The sequence below is a fragment of the Bombyx mandarina genome, chromosome 13 (assembly GCF_030267445.1).
Source record: "Bombyx mandarina strain Sakado chromosome 13, ASM3026744v2".
Lineage (NCBI taxonomy): Eukaryota > Metazoa > Arthropoda > Insecta > Lepidoptera > Bombycidae > Bombyx > Bombyx mandarina.
In genome coordinates this window covers 15,635,514-15,653,140 of record NC_143220.1, presented here as the reverse complement: position 1 = coordinate 15,653,140, position 17,627 = coordinate 15,635,514, and the positions used below count along the sequence as shown (strand labels likewise).

The 17,627-nt window shown below is 33.5% G+C and overlaps 2 protein-coding genes across 2 annotated transcripts; one reads left to right on the top strand and one right to left on the bottom strand.

Annotated features, from left to right (window-relative positions):
• The first annotated feature begins 4,027 nt into the window (after positions 1 to 4,027).
• On the top strand, positions 4,028 to 10,975 carry CSN3 (COP9 signalosome subunit 3). Its single transcript, XM_028177024.2, has 9 exons — positions 4,028 to 4,300; positions 4,462 to 4,616; positions 5,626 to 5,722; positions 6,873 to 7,090; positions 7,826 to 8,023; positions 8,415 to 8,567; positions 8,716 to 8,847; positions 9,973 to 10,155; positions 10,841 to 10,975. Exons 1-9 carry the CDS (start codon positions 4,246 to 4,248, stop codon positions 10,919 to 10,921), a joined length of 1,272 nt encoding a protein of 423 aa, XP_028032825.2. The 5' UTR covers positions 4,028 to 4,245; the 3' UTR covers positions 10,922 to 10,975.
• Urod (uroporphyrinogen decarboxylase) lies at positions 10,955 to 12,965 on the bottom strand. Its single transcript, XM_028177030.2, has 7 exons — positions 12,791 to 12,965; positions 12,432 to 12,719; positions 12,205 to 12,363; positions 11,978 to 12,121; positions 11,734 to 11,889; positions 11,478 to 11,645; positions 10,955 to 11,162 (listed from the first exon to the last, which is right to left on the bottom strand). Exons 1-7 carry the CDS (start codon positions 12,806 to 12,808, stop codon positions 11,019 to 11,021), a joined length of 1,077 nt encoding a protein of 358 aa, XP_028032831.2. The 5' UTR covers positions 12,809 to 12,965; the 3' UTR covers positions 10,955 to 11,018.
• Positions 12,966 to 17,627: the final 4,662 nt, after the last annotated feature.

The window sequence follows — 17,627 nt, the reverse complement described above, 5'->3', positions numbered from 1 at the left end:
ATGATAGCTAGGCAGCAGAAATAGGAAGGACCATTAGTTGGTGCTAATTCATTTAATTATATTATGAATAATAATTCTGTTAGCAAATAATATACCGGGAAAATAGTGTAAACTCACCGTTATCAAGGCATCCGAAATAGCATTTCATTTTCGATCTTCGAGGCATGCTGATTTTAATAATAAACTTTCTGTAAGAAACGAAAATAGTTACACAGGCTTACGAAACGCTAACGAAGAAAAAAGTATTGGAACCAAGTTATGTCTAAAGAGAATTCAAAACAGAGTTTCTCAATGTCTAATCGTCTAATATTCTCATAAAGCTAAAAGATGCTCTAAATTAATACTACAACGTAAAATAACTCACACCAAGACCAAAAAAAAACGATTTAAAAAATTAAATCGTTACGACATTTTGAAAACTTTTTTTTTTTTTTTGAGATTGTTTTACGGCCCTGGAATTTTGAAAACTTCAAAGCAGTGTTTCCACTTAAGTTTTTTTTAACACATTTTACCCTAGTTTCTTTTGAATTTATCCCTAAAATTTCCTAGACAACTTTCATAAATCCTTTATATAGAAAGCATAAATAAAATACAGAAAATAAACCACAGCATATTATTTAATGTAGGTATATATAATATAAACGCCCCAGAAGATCATAGATCTATAGGATTAGAATTTTCAAGGAAGTCGACGCATTTCTTTTATATTCTTTTGCTGCACGCAACCTAACACTGTTCGGTTCTAAAATTGAGCAATTGTTTGCTGGCAAAGTTGGGAACTTTCTATGAAGCAAGCCGTTCAGGGTTTCATTAGAAAGCCTGTTTATTTTGTCAGTTTTTACATTTGAGAACACTGAATAATCTTTCCACCTCAGTCTTTGAAGAAGGAACTGCTAGCAAAAGTGAAATGACAATTACAAGGTTTTCGTAAATGAAATTACCATGATAATCTTTCATGGTACATGAAGTACCTGTATATTACAATACAAGTAAGTTCTGGTGACATCAACGAAAATAGGTAAATAAAAGTTTGGCGGATTATACTTATTGGGATTCTGGGGAATCCCTAAGAAAAAAGCAGTGGCTTAATCTATGATTTACTTTACTAGAGGGTTACTGTTGAATCAAACCTTCTTAATAGTTTTTATACACAACTCTGTTTTATTCTTTTACTTGTCAACTCGACTTAATGTCATTCTCTCTCCATAAAATAAAATGTTCATTGTTTTACTTTAAAAACCGTTTATTTTAAAATTCACAACAGTTACTAGTATAGGCTTTGCTTTTTATATTTTTTAAATTGTCTTTATCATCCAAAATATCAGCTATTTTTCCCTAAAAAAGGGAGAATTCCCTAAAAATGGAAGCACTGCTTCAAAGTACGCTAACCTTTTTTATTGAGTCAGAACTCGTATCTGCCATCTAGTGAGTTTATTAGTTCATTAAGGCCAAAACGTTTCAAAAATGACCTCGCCGGTTCCTAAAGATGACGCTAGTTGAATGTTCTTTTCCTTTGTATGGGAGTTGCACCCCCCTGGTTGTTACTACGTGAAATTTGTTGGCATGAGGCATCTATCCATCTTTAAAGCGAGTTTATAGATAATACAAACAGTTATTACAATTTACACATTATTTAAAGCGAGTCACAATGTACGGTACCGTTTAGATGTAATGAGAAATTATTTTCCTTCGGGAAAACTCGGATCTTTAACGGAAATAATCGGAATTTTCCGATTCGGAATCATAGATTAAACACATAATATATATCGGAATACGATGACAACCGAACTGTTTTTTTTAAAGGGATTTTATGACCTGGTAACTGAGATCTTTAAGTCACGTCTTATTTTAATTTATATTAATATTTTTATGAAAAATGATATTATGGAGTGAAATGAAATGAAGATGATTAATTTGAGACATTAATCAACTGGGATGAAATTAAATGAAATGAGATGATATGGGATGAAATATAATCTCAGTAAAATGGTGGTCATTTACTAAAATTTTTTCAGTGGAGTTTTTGGAGGATCCCGAGAAATTATGTCCACGAAGAAACACTAAATAGACAAAATAAAACAAATCAATCACTCCTCGCGTTCCCGCCAAAAAGTCTCAACCGAACTGTCAATGAATGATAGCATAGATTATACACTTAATATATAATGATAGTATTACATCATATTATGCTGGCCACTGACATGCGCGCAAATATTCGTACATTGTACGAAAGTTTGCGCGCATGTGAAGGGCCGTCAAACATTCATTCGCAAACCTAGCGGCTGTGCAAATGAGTTCGCATACTCAATTTGCGAACCCGTTTGCGCTTCCTCCTACACTTGTTTACGAATGTCTCACGAATTTCTCCTCCTTTTTAATTCGTCAATAGAACATTGAAGAGAAAAAGAGTTTTTAATTCTTTCCCAGACATCATTAACAGCCATGCTGTTTTTATGGGATTTCTTTTGATGAAGATACGCTACACAGTAGACGTCACGAACTATGAAAATGGCGTATAGTATACGTCCGTTACCTTCGCAATCGTCGGCGCAACTAGGCAAGCGAATGTGTGGGAGACTACGCGAAGGTTCGAGGTTCGCGCGCTTTGATGTCTGTTAAAAAACCGACACAGCTTGGAAAACCACGAATATAGCGAAAACTTTGCATAATCATTCGCAAATGTCGTCCTACACTTGTGGGTTGCGTATTCGTGCGCATGTGAGTGACCGGTGTTACACGAGTGACACTTTCATTTCCATTATTGAGTTTCATACACTAGGAAACCTAGTTTCATACTTCAGTGTTTATTGTGGAACTTTGTGGGAACTTTATTGCTTAGTGTCAAATTTCAAAATGAATAATGTCATTGTATAAAATTAGTTTAGTTAGTAAAAAATTAGTACATTCTTATTTCATTAGATTTTTTTACTGAACCGACAAAGAAAAATTTACCCATAAAACCAAATCTAAACAAAATCAAAAACATGTCAGTTTAATAAAATGTGAAATGGAATTAAATAATGCAACAGATTTATTTTTATTGCCCTTGCAGGTAGACAAGCATATGGCCTGCCTGATGGTAAGTGGCTACCGTTGCTCCTGGACATCAGCAATGCCGGGGCACAGCCAAGCCGCTGCCTACCGTTGCGTACTTTCCTTAAGTCTCCTTTAAAGATAGATCATCTGTAAAGGAGACTTATATATATATATATATTTTATATATTATATATAGCGTTCGGGAAACACCGTAGAGGGAAGTTCATTCAAAAGCCGGATGGTACATGGCAGAACTCTTCTCCGATAACGGGTGATATGATTATAAAATTAATATTATGGGATCATCTGAAACAATACATGAGAGCACACCCTATGGGACATACGATACAAAACCCAGAGACAATCGAAGTCTCTCTGTAGACAGAGAGCTCCAAGCGATACATGCGAACGGGATTATGGACAATCCGAACGTCTCTCTTCTGTATGAAGTCCAATGGAAATTATCTGATAGTATTTGAGAGCCCCGGCCCAGAGGTGAGAGCAGTACTCCACGCAAAGCCGGAATTGCTTTGTAGGGCCGAATTTGTTTTATAAAGCAAAAATCTGTATCCAGGTGTGAAGTACCAAACACAAGTTTCGATAGTTTTTCCTGCATCATAATGAATGATGGCAAGAAAATAATTAACTCTTCTCATGACTGTTTTCTTTGAATTGATTTTGATTCAATTTTATTTGAGCCGGAATATATTTTAATTAAATAACTTTTATAAAATTAAGTGATTTATGTATCTTGCCAAAAGAGCGAGCGCATCTTTTACGGGATAGTTTCTTATTTCTTCATGTAGTTTTTAAACTAAGATTTATTACGGGTGTGATACAGACTAAATTACTGAAAATATCAATAAAAAAGAAAGAGATTAACACATACCTATTTTATCATATCGCACAAATACTGTTTCAATTTGTCTTATCTCAGCTCAAATTTAATTCATTTCGTTCCGTTTTACTTTTTATACAACACATAGCTGTAGTCTTTATTTTTTACAAGATTATGGTCTAGTACCTCTTTGCCTAATATATTGATGTATTTAAATAAACAACTACCGCTGTCAATTTCTCATGTCAAAAAAATATCAATAATTCATGTTATTTTCGTCTGGGTTATTTTAAATGTAGAAAAAAGAAACAATTTATTTAAACATTTATTAATTCAAGCACATATATAATTTATCTGATACTACTATCACAATGGCTTCTCCTTTAGAACAATTTGTCAACAATGTGAGGACAATGTCGGCATCAGGTACCGTGCTATTATAATTCATGGAATAAAAAAAGTAGGCACCTGACACAATCGCAATCATAATATTATAATAAACCTGATTCTTTTTTAGTAAACAAATTTATTGGAATGTATTAGAACGTCATTAAATCAAACTTCATGGTACAATGTCTATCTTTCAGGTAATTTTCGCGATTTATATGAGATTATTGCAAAATCAGATGAAGTGTTGCAGAGGAATAGCTTCCACCTCAATACAGTACTTGAAACTCTTGATATCCAACAGCATTCATTAGGTGTTTTAGCAGTCCTGGTGGCCAAATTTTCCTTGCCTCCGGTAAGTGTTTTAATTATGCATTCTAACTTTACATAAATTATTACAATGGCCTTAAAGTGTAATTGAAATCTAAATGTATGTTAAGTCTAACTTAAATTGTAACAAAATCTATATATTAATACATGAAGCAAGAACTTTGTATCCCTTTTTAAAATTGCACGGACGGAGGAGTATGAAATTTTCCACACTTATAGAGAATATACAGAAGAAGTGCATGATGCTAATATATTTTTTAAATAATGCATAAAAGATACATTAAATCAATAAAGAAAACATTACACACTACATACCGTGTATTTGACACACACACGCATGCATACTATTTATTGTCAAACTTTTGTTCTTGACGTCTGTTGTCAAATCGAGATTAAATATTGTTTGTCTTTGTTAATATTTTTTATAGTGTAGTCTTGGCGAAATTTGTGATTATAGAAGTATAAAATACATCATAATAGTGTAAAAACTTACAATTCCAATTAATTATAGTCGAATTTCGACTACTGCAGGACCTCTAGTATCACTAAATATTCACAGCAATAATTGTAACATATATTATATATATTTTATATCTATCAAGGCATTTTATACCTAAACTCAAATTAAATAAATAATAGTTTAAAAAAAACTAACAAAATACGCTCTTGTAGAAAATCCAATTAAAAAACAGAAAATAAATTTGATTTAAAAATGGTGTAAGAAAAAAATATTTTATTGTAAAAAAGCATGGGGTGCATGGTGCATGCATGGTAAGGGGGTCAAAATCATGTTCAAAGATTCTGTTACATACTAACAAAAAAATCTGTAGTAGTATTTTTATTGATACTGACAAACTTAATGAGGTCCAATATTAATTTGAAAAAAATATCCCGTAATAATATAATGTTAACTTAGGTTTTCTTTTTGTTTTGAACTGTATAATGTTCTACAGCATGAAATAAACTGTTCATCACATATTAACTACTTTTATTTCTGTCTTTTTCTGAATCAATATAACTTATGTACCTTACAGGGCAATCCAGAAGTTGATAGGTCAACTATGTATCAACAATTTCATGATTTTATCAATAACTGCAATGGTGAACAAGTTCGATTTGCAACTGATTTATGTAAGTCTGCTTTTCATTTTGTCAATCTTTTTTAGTCCGAATGCTGAACCTCTATATATTTTACCTTCTTTGATATCTCTGAAAACTAGAGTTGATCCTGCTCATAGCCTAGTAGTATAATAGTAGCCTAGTAGTATAATCATGAGTGTTTCATAGTTCAGTGTGTGATTGTAAATACTGAAATTTTATCAATCAATTTATGTATAATACTTTATCAGTAGCATCTTTTGTGTATAAGCTGTGTGGCTGTGTGGTCTAATATTTCAAGTTAAAAACTGAGAAAAAAGTTTAACACAAACTCAATAAAATAAAAAAAATACTTGTTAATAAAATAACCCTCATTTATTACAATATTTAATTATAGACAATCATAAGAAATATTTTCTATCTCTGAGTGCAAGGTCAGTAATACTCACGAATAACCTGTTATTATGCTAGTCACTAGCAGCTAGTGTAATTAATTCAATTTAAATATTAAAATTAATTTTTTCATTGGTCTATTTCTTAAAAAATAATATCTTATCGCTTTCTCATCTTAACTTAGCAAAATAATTTAAATAATAAAAATAAATTAAGTATTTTAGATTTATGCTTATGTAATGGTTTTACAAATATTTATTGATTTAGATCTGCTTCTGATCTGTTATGTTTTGAGGGACGGGTCAGATGAACATTCTCATCACTGACCTATAAATATTTTTTATGCTCATGAATCATCATTGATCTAGCATAACAGTCAAATCTTTCACTTGCTTCTCATTATCAGTATTATGTTTTATTTTTATGAAAAGGAGTACAATTTTCCTCACTAATACACTATTCTTCTTCCTCGTCCTTTCCTATTAGTTAATTATTAATCACTCTATTAATAAAATGCTTGAAACACAAAAAAAATTACTGTTAGAATGGAATATTGTTAACCACTAGTCCAGTCCAGTCAAGTCCACTTAGTCCTCCAGACATGCAGTCTAGACTAGTGAAATAGCCTCTATATAATTCATAAAAAAAAACTTCAACCTTGTCTTAAAGTCATTTGTGTAATTTGTATTTTGAGTTTATGGGCTGCAGTAATCATTTAATACATGTAGGGCTTTGAGATCCCTGTCTAGAGCAATACAAAAACGATTGTATTTAATTTCTAAAATTACAGATGCAGATTTGTGTCATCTACTCACAAATCATTTGGTAGAAATCAAACAACCAATAAGGGGCCTGGAAATATTAAAAAAGGCTATAAGAAAGATACAATTGTTTGATTCACAGCTGACCTCAATTCATGCTGATCTTTGCCAGCTCTGTTTGCTCTCAAAATGTATGAAGCCAGCTCTTGAGTTTTTGGACACTGACGTCACTGGAATTGGCAATGAGGTAAAGTGTAGCCTTTTAATCCTCTTTATTTGTCTTCATTATTTAAAAATGATTATGATAGTGTTATCTCTGAAGGATTGGCGACACGAGAACCCTCTCATCGTGGCCGCCGGTAACTACATTCCAGATCCTGCGGACAGAATGGAAAGCAGTCGACGTCGCCCCAAACACGTCATTTCGGATCCTCCCGATCCACTAACGGTGCTTCTAGGTACCTCAAGCACCGCTCATCGTTCTCGTGGAACCCGTCGCTTGCGACGAAGGGCTTGACGAGTAAATTAACCCTCAGACACAGCCCACTGAGTTTCTCGCCGGATCTTCTCAGTGAGTCGCGTTTCCGATCCGGTGGTAGATTCTGCGAAGCACGGCTCTTGCTAGGGTTCGTGTTAGCAACATCATCAGGTTTGAGCCCCGCGAGCTCACCTACTTGTTAAGGTTACGCTGAAATAGCCTCTCAAGACTCTCAGCTAGGAAAAAAAAAGGATTGGTAGTAGAGTAAACGTATTACAGATTTACGAAGTACGAAAAGAGATAACACTTAATTAGCGTATATTTTTTATTATAATTAAATGTTAGTGTTTCGGTAGCAATGGTTGATCATCAGGCTATGACTATTTAAACTATTATACTATTAATTTATTATATTATATATATTATTAGTTATAATAATATAATTATATTATTAAACTAAACTATATTTCATAACTCTAGCTAACAAAACTTCATTTGTTCTAGCTTGGCGGTATTAATGATTCCAAACATTTTTTACTATATTATTACTATGGGGGCATGATTTATACGGCAATGAAAAACTATGATAGAGCTTTGTATTTCTTTGAAGTTGTAGTGACTGTTCCGGCAATGGTTGTATCCCACATCATGTTGGAAGCGTACAAGAAATATATTTTAGTGTCTCTTATACTTCATGGAAAGGTACGTTACTCCTTCCAATGATACCTTCAACCTCAATTTTAAACCCATACAGTGAGCAGGACTTTTACTAAAGCCATAACTTAAATGTTTTTTTTTAATAATCATGTAATCAAGCTATGCTAAAAATACATGTGGTACATACATGTATAGTAGTACCATTGGAAGATCAAAACCGAAAAATCCAATTTTATGTTATGTTGTTTTTCTGGCTATACAAAAATTTTGCATAAAATAATAATTCCATGACATGGTAGAATTCTTTGGTTTTCATTTCTATTTCAAAAATCTATTTAATAAAATTTTTATAGGTTGTAATCCTATTTTATTCCTATAATGTACTTTTAGTTTTGTTCTTATTAGACAATGATTTAAGTAATAACTCTTTCTAAAGGTTTTGCCAATGCCGAAATACACATCTCAAGTGGTTTGTCGATTTTTGAAACCGTTGTCAGCGCCATATCATGATTTAGTGGCATCCCAACATGCTGCAAGCAAACACCGCGAGATATTTGTCAGAGACAAGAATATGGGACTAGTTAATCAGGTCTGTTTTGAAATAATCGCTTTAGAATAAATAGAACAATTTATTTGAATATATTTAAATTATTTTATATAACTCAAATGAAGTGTAATTAAGGTAGTGTTTTATTTTGGAAAATATGAATAGTCTTTTATAACTATTTTTTTTTAAGGTTTTAAATTCAATGTATAAGAAGAATATTCAGAGGCTGACAAAAACTTTTTTAACGCTTTCGTTGAGCGATGTCGCTTCTCGCGTGGAATTATCTGGACCACTTCAAGCTGAAACCTACATACTTAATATGGTAAGATCAATTATGCTCTGTAAGACGTGCAGTCAGTTTTATTAATAAGGACAGCTTGACAGTATACAAACGTTCTATGATAAAATAAATAATTAACATATGATATTGGCGTTGTGTATGGGAGGAATAAAGAGTTTGTAAAATATATTTAATTTATCAAAGTATGCACCGTTGTTATCTATGCACTTTTGCTATCTCATAGGTAGTGCATTAATCCCTTTACTAAAAAAACCATGGGGGCGAGAATCAATAAAATCTTTGAAGGCGGTTTTGGACTGCCGGATCGAAGTTGAATTTTTTTTCTTGCAAGTAGCTGTCCAAATCCCGGAAGAAAATGGTAATATGTCGGAGCAAAGTCCGGGGAACACGGTGGATGTCGCAGACATTCAAATTGTAGCTCATCTAACTTAGTGGTTGTTTGTTGTGCAGTGTGTGGTCTTGGGTTTTCGTGAAGCAGCAGTGGCCTAGAGCGATTAACCAATCTCGGTTGTTTTGCAGCTATTTCTTCCTTTATGGTTTGCAGTTGCTGACAATAGATATCAGCCGGTAATCGTTTGGCCAGATTTTAGAAAACTGTAGTTCAAGTTTTTTACTTTCCCGATTTGCTTCAAGTGGATTTATACAGTTTTATCACCTACCCCGAAGCCTGCAGCTATCTCTGAAGTGCTTTGTGATGAATCCTCTTCCACAACAGCCTTTAATTCTTCAATTTACACTGTGGTCTCCGGTCGTTCACGCGATTGTTTCTGAAGGTCGAAATTTCTAGAACGAAAACGTCGAAATCAAAAACGTACCGTGCTTACTTTTGCCACACCAGCGCCGTACGCATCATTAATCCTTCGAGCTGTTTCTGCAGCACTGGTGCCACGGTAGAACTCGTACTCGTAAATATGCATGCAACATTTCATGTTTTCCATTGTGCGGTAGGTAATAAGCGACGCCAAAGAAATAAATATATAAAGAAAATACAAATAAATTACTGTTTTCAAAACTCAAACGTATAGTAGGAGGTACTGGGCAAGAAACAATTCACATCGACCTCTAGAAAGAGACATTCGACTAATTTCGGCTTTACAGTACAAGAGTTACACGACACAAAACTTCACATTTAATGTTTTTCGACAGATTGAAGAAGGCGAAATATATGCAATGATTAACCAAAAAGATGGTATGGTGGTGTTTCTAGATAGTCCAGAAAAATATGCATCACCGGAAACATTGTGTGTGTTAGAACAGCAAATGGCTGCTTGTACTAAACTTCACCAGTACATACAGGAAATGGATGTTCAGATACAAGTCAATCCACAGGTAACAACCGATCTGGTAATCATGAACTGAGTATCGAACTTTATAAAGGAACTGTTTTCATATTTTCTTATTTTTACTTCCTTATTCACTTTATTAACTTTTCATTATTTTTGTTCACCATCCGTAATTATCAGTCCTTTTGAAAAGAATAATCCAAGTTAATTAAAGTTTAAACTGTTTTTTTTTCGTAATCCTATGTATTGGAACGAAGTTCCTTATCGCGCGTTGTGAAAGGGGGCTAGACGGAAAAAATTCTTACGAAAAGTTGTCACGACACTTTTTAGATCCGTCATTCTGACCAATCAACGTGTAGACGCTTATCGCGTGACATTGCTCATATCCGATTGGTCCGCGTAATGAGTACAGTTTCTCGAGATAGCGTTTCAACAATAGTAATTTAGTTCATAGTATTGTTTTTTTCTTCTTCATAATGCCGTAATTTATTATTATAACTTAAAAAAAAAAATTACAATTCCTTCACTAATTAATCGAAAGGAACTTCGTTCCATCCGGGTGTTCCTTGACACCTCTGAAGTTTTTTTCTTACAAAAGTTGGACTTGAACTGCTGCATAGTTGCTTTGCTTGATACAAATAGAAGGCATGTCTCCTACTTTAAGCCAGGGAGATTTCTCAGTTTCATTTTTATTTTTTCTACTATGTAATTAATTTATTAAATAATTACAGTATGTGAAGAAATCAGTTGGAAGTCACGATGAAGATATGCCCGGCACAAGTCAAAATTCGAAGACAACATACACAATGTAATATAAGTTATTTGTTGTATGCTAAGAATAAAAGTTTTCTGTATTAACAAGCAAATTCTTTAATTCCCAACCATATAACATGCATAAAAATATTCTTCTTATATAGCTTCATGTACTGTTTCAGTGAAAACAGTCATACTCTCAAGTGGGGTTTGTGGTGTAATCCCATGACCCAAATTAGCTATGTATCTATGTTTTCCAAACTTTTTCACCATTTCAGTTGTAAGTGTTTTTATTTCTTCCTGCAAAGAAATAATTCTTAAAAACATGTCTAATTTCATCTTAATTTCTTGTTAATTCGATTTTACTAATGTAAATAAAGTAAAATACATGAAAAGTGTAATTTCTTAAATTTTGTTATCGAGTTAAGAAGTATTTTGTTTTTCAAAGTCAAGGCAAGCTAAAATGAATAAGTACAGCACATTAACTCAGGGTTAACAAACATTTTTTTTTTACAAATAGGTTTTATAAAAAAAGCTTGTCATCATTATTCATGACACTGAAATGAATGAAATGAAAGTTTACGTCACCAGAAGAACTTATAATACATTACGTACAGGAGTTTTGTATAAATCCTGAGGATCAAGATTTCCTTGCAAAGTAATGTTTTCACCTACAATTTTCCTGGCTTCAGTAGGATCCACCGTCCAATCTAGTCCAATAGTTTCATAACCTAATTGAGCTTGAATATCTAAGGAATGTCCAGCTCCTTTTGCAAATATTGTCTGAAAATAATATAATAAGTATTCTTAATTGTGTGATTATCTTCAGAGCATGTTATTTACAAGTTATTTTACTATAAATTACTATTACCATAGGAACCTGTTCTAAAGATTTTTCTGTAAGTTTAGCTCTAACTCCACTTCTAATGTCTTTCAAATATGGAACAGAAAACTCAGTAAATTGTTCTCTTGAGAGGTGATCTGCACTTGATTCAAACACTTGCAGAAGTTGCGCTCCACTCTCCACCTTCAATTATACATGCATATACATTTACATTTGAACAAATATATTTGATTTTCAAGATACATTAAGAAATATACTATTTCAAACTTACTTGCATCACCACATAGTCAATTATAACATTAGTAAGAAGACAAAGGAGTCTATGGACATCTTTAGGATACTTCTCGAGCCATTCTTTTGTTTTAGACATTGTTTTGCTTCCTCCACCCTCTAGCATGTATCCAAATAGTGTAAACTAAAATTTTATCCCAAAATTAATTATATACATGAGTATATTTCAATGGTATCAAATTATACCTAAATATTTGTGATATTTACCGGAGCTCCAGTAAAGCCAATCAAGGGAACTTTACCATCTATTTTATGTCTTGTCAGTGTGATAGCCTTTCCAACATAATCCAACCTCGAAACTGCACCTTCTGGTTGGAGATCATCTATTTCTGATGGGGTTTGAAGTGGTTTAGGAAATACTGGACCCTAGAAATACATTTTTTTGTAATGATGTCAAGAATGGGTAGAGCATTTTTAAATTGGATTTTACTTACGACTCCAGGGTGCATTTCAACAGTCATGCCGAGTGCTTGTGGTATCACAAGAATATCACTGAATATTATAGATGCATCCAAGTGCTCATACCTTCTGAGCGGCTGCAGTGTTACTTCACAAGCTAATTCTGGAGTTCGACAAACCGTGAAAAAATCGTGTTTAGCTCGGACTTCCTGAAATTCTGGTAAATATCTTCCAGCTTGTCGCATTACCCAAACAGGGACTTTGTCAACACTTTTTCCTAAAGCTGCTCGAAGTAGTCTATCATTTTTTAATTCTGGAAAATTCTGAAGGAAATTCAAAGATTTTGTTAATAGTGAAAAGTCTAGTAAAATGCACAACAGCAAACTGCTATTACCTTGTTAGAGTACTCCATGTTATGAATGAAAGATTTTGATTAAAAAATAATTAACCAGATCCAAACTATGTATTATGAGTAAAATAAAAAAATCTATTAATTAATGTATGTACATTTATTGTATTGGCCGACTTGGTTTATCCAGCTGATGCTGATTTTAATGAGTTTTGTTTTCTTTTTATTTATTTTTAATATTATATGGCCTTGTAACAAGACCTTTAAGCCAAGTTTTATATTCCGTTATGATAGCGAACTGAGATGCAGTTGATTATTTTGAGACTTTAATCAATTGGAATGAATTAAACATAAAGTCTCAGTAAAAAGGTAAATACTTTTTAAGAGATTTTCAGTGGATTTAAAAAAAAAACCGATAAGGTATGTACGTAAAACAAAGCCACTGGGCTTTGTTTTATTTTCCCACATTTTTGAACTTTCAAAGATACTCAATAGTTAATAAGCCACCGTTATTACACAGTGAAACCTAAAGAAAAACTAAATGAAAAACATAAAAAATTCAAACCAATTCGCTCTTCGCGTTCCCGCCAAAAAGGTCTGAGCTTTTTAAATCGACATAAGATCACTGACACTGACATCAGATATCAAACACTGCTGTCTTACAAGTTACGATATGTGCTATTAGGTTTCATACGTCAGTGGTTATATTTAATTTTAACAACTGTGCGTAAGTTGTAAGAAGTTTGAGAGACTATTCTTAAATATTAAATTATTATTTTATATAATATAATTATTATTTATATTATTATCTATGGACAATATTTTATTTATTTTATTGTATTTTATTTTTATTTTATTTTATTCACGTTCGGTGAAGCTAGTACAAAAGCTTGAGGTTACTAGCTACTGAGGCTGGGTAGCCAGGGTAACATTGCAAAGGGCCACTAGTATGATTGCGATGTAGACATAGCGAACCATGCGCGCTGTTTTATCTGTCTCTTTGGTTCCTTGTGGACGAGCAGCGCCATGTCTTCGATGCAGAAGTAAGGTTTGACTTAGGTACCGCAATGGAGAAAATCAAATCAGTAACTGTTCACTCACAGCAGAAACGTACCGTAGTCTACTTTCGTAAGCACTAAAAAAAAGCACGCTATTTCACAATGTCTTATTCGACCTCGACGGGGTAACGCAAAGCTGCCGTTGCCCGAAACATGTTTTGTCGGATCCCCAGGATTCACACTCGGTTTTTTAGGCCTCTCAAGCACCGCCCCCCGTCCTCGTCGAACTCGACGAGCGAACTAACCTACAGACACAGCTCACTAAGTTTCTAACCAGATCTTCTCAGTGGGTGGCGATTCCGATCCGTTGGTAGATTCCGCGAAGCACTGCTTTGGCTGGGACTAGTGTTAGCAAATTCTCTAAGGTTGAACCCGTGCGCTCACCTACTAGTTCGGACGTAGCTGAAATAGCCCCTTAGGCTACCAGCAAATAGGTAGGGAAAGAAACACAATGCAGTAGGTATATTCGCAGATTTATAAGTTCTGAAATCTTATTCCTTCATCGTTAAATTTATTCGTGTAGAATGCTACGTTGTGTAATAACGTGTTGCATTTTTTTTTATTGAGTAGGAACGTCTCGCAGTTCAACGATTTATTTGCATAACTGGCACTAAGAGGTACCATGGTGTCTACTATAATCTCAATGCCTCTCGGAGCATAGGGATCCATAGTGCTAGTTGTTTCAAGAAGACTAATTTTTAATTAACTTAATTTTAAATTATATTTCTATACCGGAAACCGTGGTTTGTATGGTGTTGTTTAGACTAATACCAGGCTACCTCTTACCGTGAATGTCGGTAAAGGCGGGATTATAACAGCTAATAGAACGGGCAGGAGTGTTCTTTAGTTATCATACCAGTGTCCTGCGATATTTAATCAGCATTTACTAGAGGAAGGGCAGTATTGTCTTCACAGCGCCTATTTCTGCAGAGAAGAAATCGTACATTTGTACATTTTTACTTTATACATTTCAGTATAATGTCATTCATCATAAAAAAAAATTATATCTTAAAATACCTATGCAAAGTTTGCGAGATTTTTCGTCTACCTGCCGCACCGCACCTATCAAAGTGAAAAAAAATAAAATAAATGAGAGGGGTCTACGATAACAAAGTTTTTGTAAAGCGACACAGGGCGACCTTTCACAATATAGTATTTTTTGTATCAAACCTTTATCCCACTTTCCTAATAAAGTTTATTCGCTTTAGATTTAAAAAAAAACTGAGATCGGATTTTGAGTGACTTCGGAATTTTAAAAATAAATTCGAATGTTATGATTTCGTATTTATTTCGTAGTGAAAACTTTTGTTCTTCTGACTTATCAAAGAAAGTAAGAAAAATACTACATAGGTACGTTTTAAAACTATTTTTTAACCAATATTGTGTGTTTTAACTAATGTGTGAACAGTTCGTTAGTTATATATCAAAGCTCATTATCATCAAGCTTAAAGGATTCTGATTTTTTTTCTTTGCTTTCTAGACGTTGCTCACTTGTTACCTGAGATTATTGAAAAGTGATTATCCACCTTTAGATGATAGGTATGTACATAATATGTGGTCTAATTGTTATATGTAACGATGAGTTCGTCTGCCCATTAAATAAAATAAATAAGTTACTCATGGGTTATTGGCATCAGTAGTTGCATAGTCGCCAGTGTTGATTTTGTGGACTGTTCGGAAATAAAGGACCACTTATGGAAAGATGCAGTGTAAAAGCACGTCGGTTTGGATTAAACACAGTTGCATTTATTAAACAAATTTCGATAGACTGAGAAACAAAAAATGTTATGCAATCCTCGGATTAAATAAAAAAAGAATCATGCAGGTGCAGTGTGACTTGCGCATTCTGTATGTAATGTTGTGAGACAAATTTTGCTAGAGATTTCATTTTGCTGGGCGCAAATGTAAAGAATCACAAACAATAACGTCGAGCTTTATTTTTAAATCACATTATTATACCTACTACGAAATTAAAAATAAAATAAAGTCGGTGCGATTTGGATCGCTTTGCTTCTGGTATTGCCAATATCTATAAAAACTGAATTGAAGGCAAAAGGTGGACGTCATAATTTAATTTGTTTTTGAAATAGTGTGGGAAACCGTTTTTTATACGAAAGAACAAAGGGAGTCAGAAAAGATTACACGCAATAATTTAAGGCGATCCCGTTATCATTAAAAAAGTTTTCGTTGAAAAAAATTAATGGCTCGTGTATCTGCAATTTCTTTTTCGATTTGTGTTTTTTTTTGCAATTAGCCATCAAGTTCGACGAGCTCAGTAGGGGAGGTCCGATAGAATGAGTTTTGTGTTTTCTGTCGATCAGTTCGAAGTTATGGAATGTTGTTAACTTATTTTCATAAAAATAAATGATTCGAATTGAAAGAATTGAGATCCAGGATCCTAAGCTGCTTCAACATCTTGTATTAACAAAATTCAGGGCTTAGATTACACAGAACTGTTGATCATGTTGGTAGCTGCCATCAGCTCGATGTTTCAATTTATTGATTTAATAATTTAAAGATTTGAAATAGGTACATAAAGCTTGCAATACCTTTTACTAGGCATAATGAATGAACATCATTATTTTGTTAGAGTAATGTAAACAATTGTTAAATTCATATGATAAAAGCCAGTGATGCTCACAATATGATAGTTCTATTTCCAAGTCTACATGAAGGAAGGTGCACAAGCGCGGCGGTATGGCGGCAATAGCGAACAATTGCCACTAATGCAGGCTCAATTTATTTACGAACCAGTCGCTAGGGGCGCATGTGGACAGAGACAGCATTGAGTGGAGAAGCAAATTTTCACATATTATTTTCAAAGATGTCAAGTCTGTAACCTCATTTTAATAATCATAAATCATAATAAATCACTATGAAAAAGGCGATGTTCATGGTTGGGTTAAAAAAACAAGTTATTTTTTTCGTTAAAACTAGTTTAATGGTTTAAGTTTTTTCCGATGTGTTTACTTATATAGAATTTTGTAGCCTTGTTTTTTTAATTGTATATTAGGTAAGAACTATGTTAAGAATTGCGTCACGTGAGAGTTGAGACATTAGAACAGCATCGACATCATAGACTAATCAAGACTTAAGTAATTGTCACTTATCTATTTCATTGTTCTATACAATGTAGCCTTTGCCTATTGTTGGTCTTATACGTGGAAGAAGATTTTAATTAGCAAATAAAAAACATGGCCAGATGAATATTTAATTCTACACTTATTTACGTTTTACTCGAAGGGTTTATTTATTATTTATTCATATTATCACTGAAGGTGACGCTTAAAACAATAAGCGATTATAAGTAGCAAACAGAGATCAACGACCTCATTTGCTTCTGGTAGGTACTTATTTGTACGCGGAAGGCGTTCAATTCATTGCTAACGAGCTACTCCAAGGTTTTCCTCGTTCGTTCGCAGGAGGAGGACATTGACTCAAGCAGTGTAAACAGTTCCTTATCTCAAGCTTCGCTGCAACGCCGCCGACGAGTCACTCGCAGCTTTTATCTAAAACAAAATTGTTGTTAGTAGATATTTTAAACACAAGTTTATTGTCGACTCGTTGCTAAGTAAAGGTACATTTTGTGTTTATGTTTGTGTGGTAGTTGCTGCGAAATAGTTTTTTATGGTCAATAATTATGGTTAGCGAATAAAAATGAATTACAATATTGGCACACATTGACATAGTCATTGTTCGAATGTAACCTTATCACGTTTCGAGTCATCGAGCATAAAAAGATTATGTAATCCCCCTAACCTAGGTGTGATAGCAGCTCGTCTGCGGGCCTAGAGAAACAAATAAATCTACACAGCCATAAATTG

Excerpts from the sequence above, each read along its gene's own strand:
- Urod (XM_028177030.2), bottom strand. Across the intron at positions 12,364-12,431 it reads TTGAAATGCACCCTGGAGTC|GGTCCAGTATTTCCTAAACC; the intron begins GTAAGTAAAATC and ends ATGTATTTCTAG. Across the intron at positions 12,122-12,204 it reads TTGGCTTTACTGGAGCTCCG|TTTACACTATTTGGATACAT; the intron begins GTAAATATCACA and ends ATAAAATTTTAG.
- CSN3 (XM_028177024.2), top strand. The coding sequence starts at position 4,246 with ATGGCTTCTCCTTTAGAACAATTTGTCAACAATGTGAGGACAATGTCG. Across the intron at positions 4,301-4,461 it reads GAGGACAATGTCGGCATCAG|GTAATTTTCGCGATTTATAT; the intron begins GTACCGTGCTAT and ends TCTATCTTTCAG. Across the intron at positions 4,617-5,625 it reads CCAAATTTTCCTTGCCTCCG|GGCAATCCAGAAGTTGATAG; the intron begins GTAAGTGTTTTA and ends TGTACCTTACAG.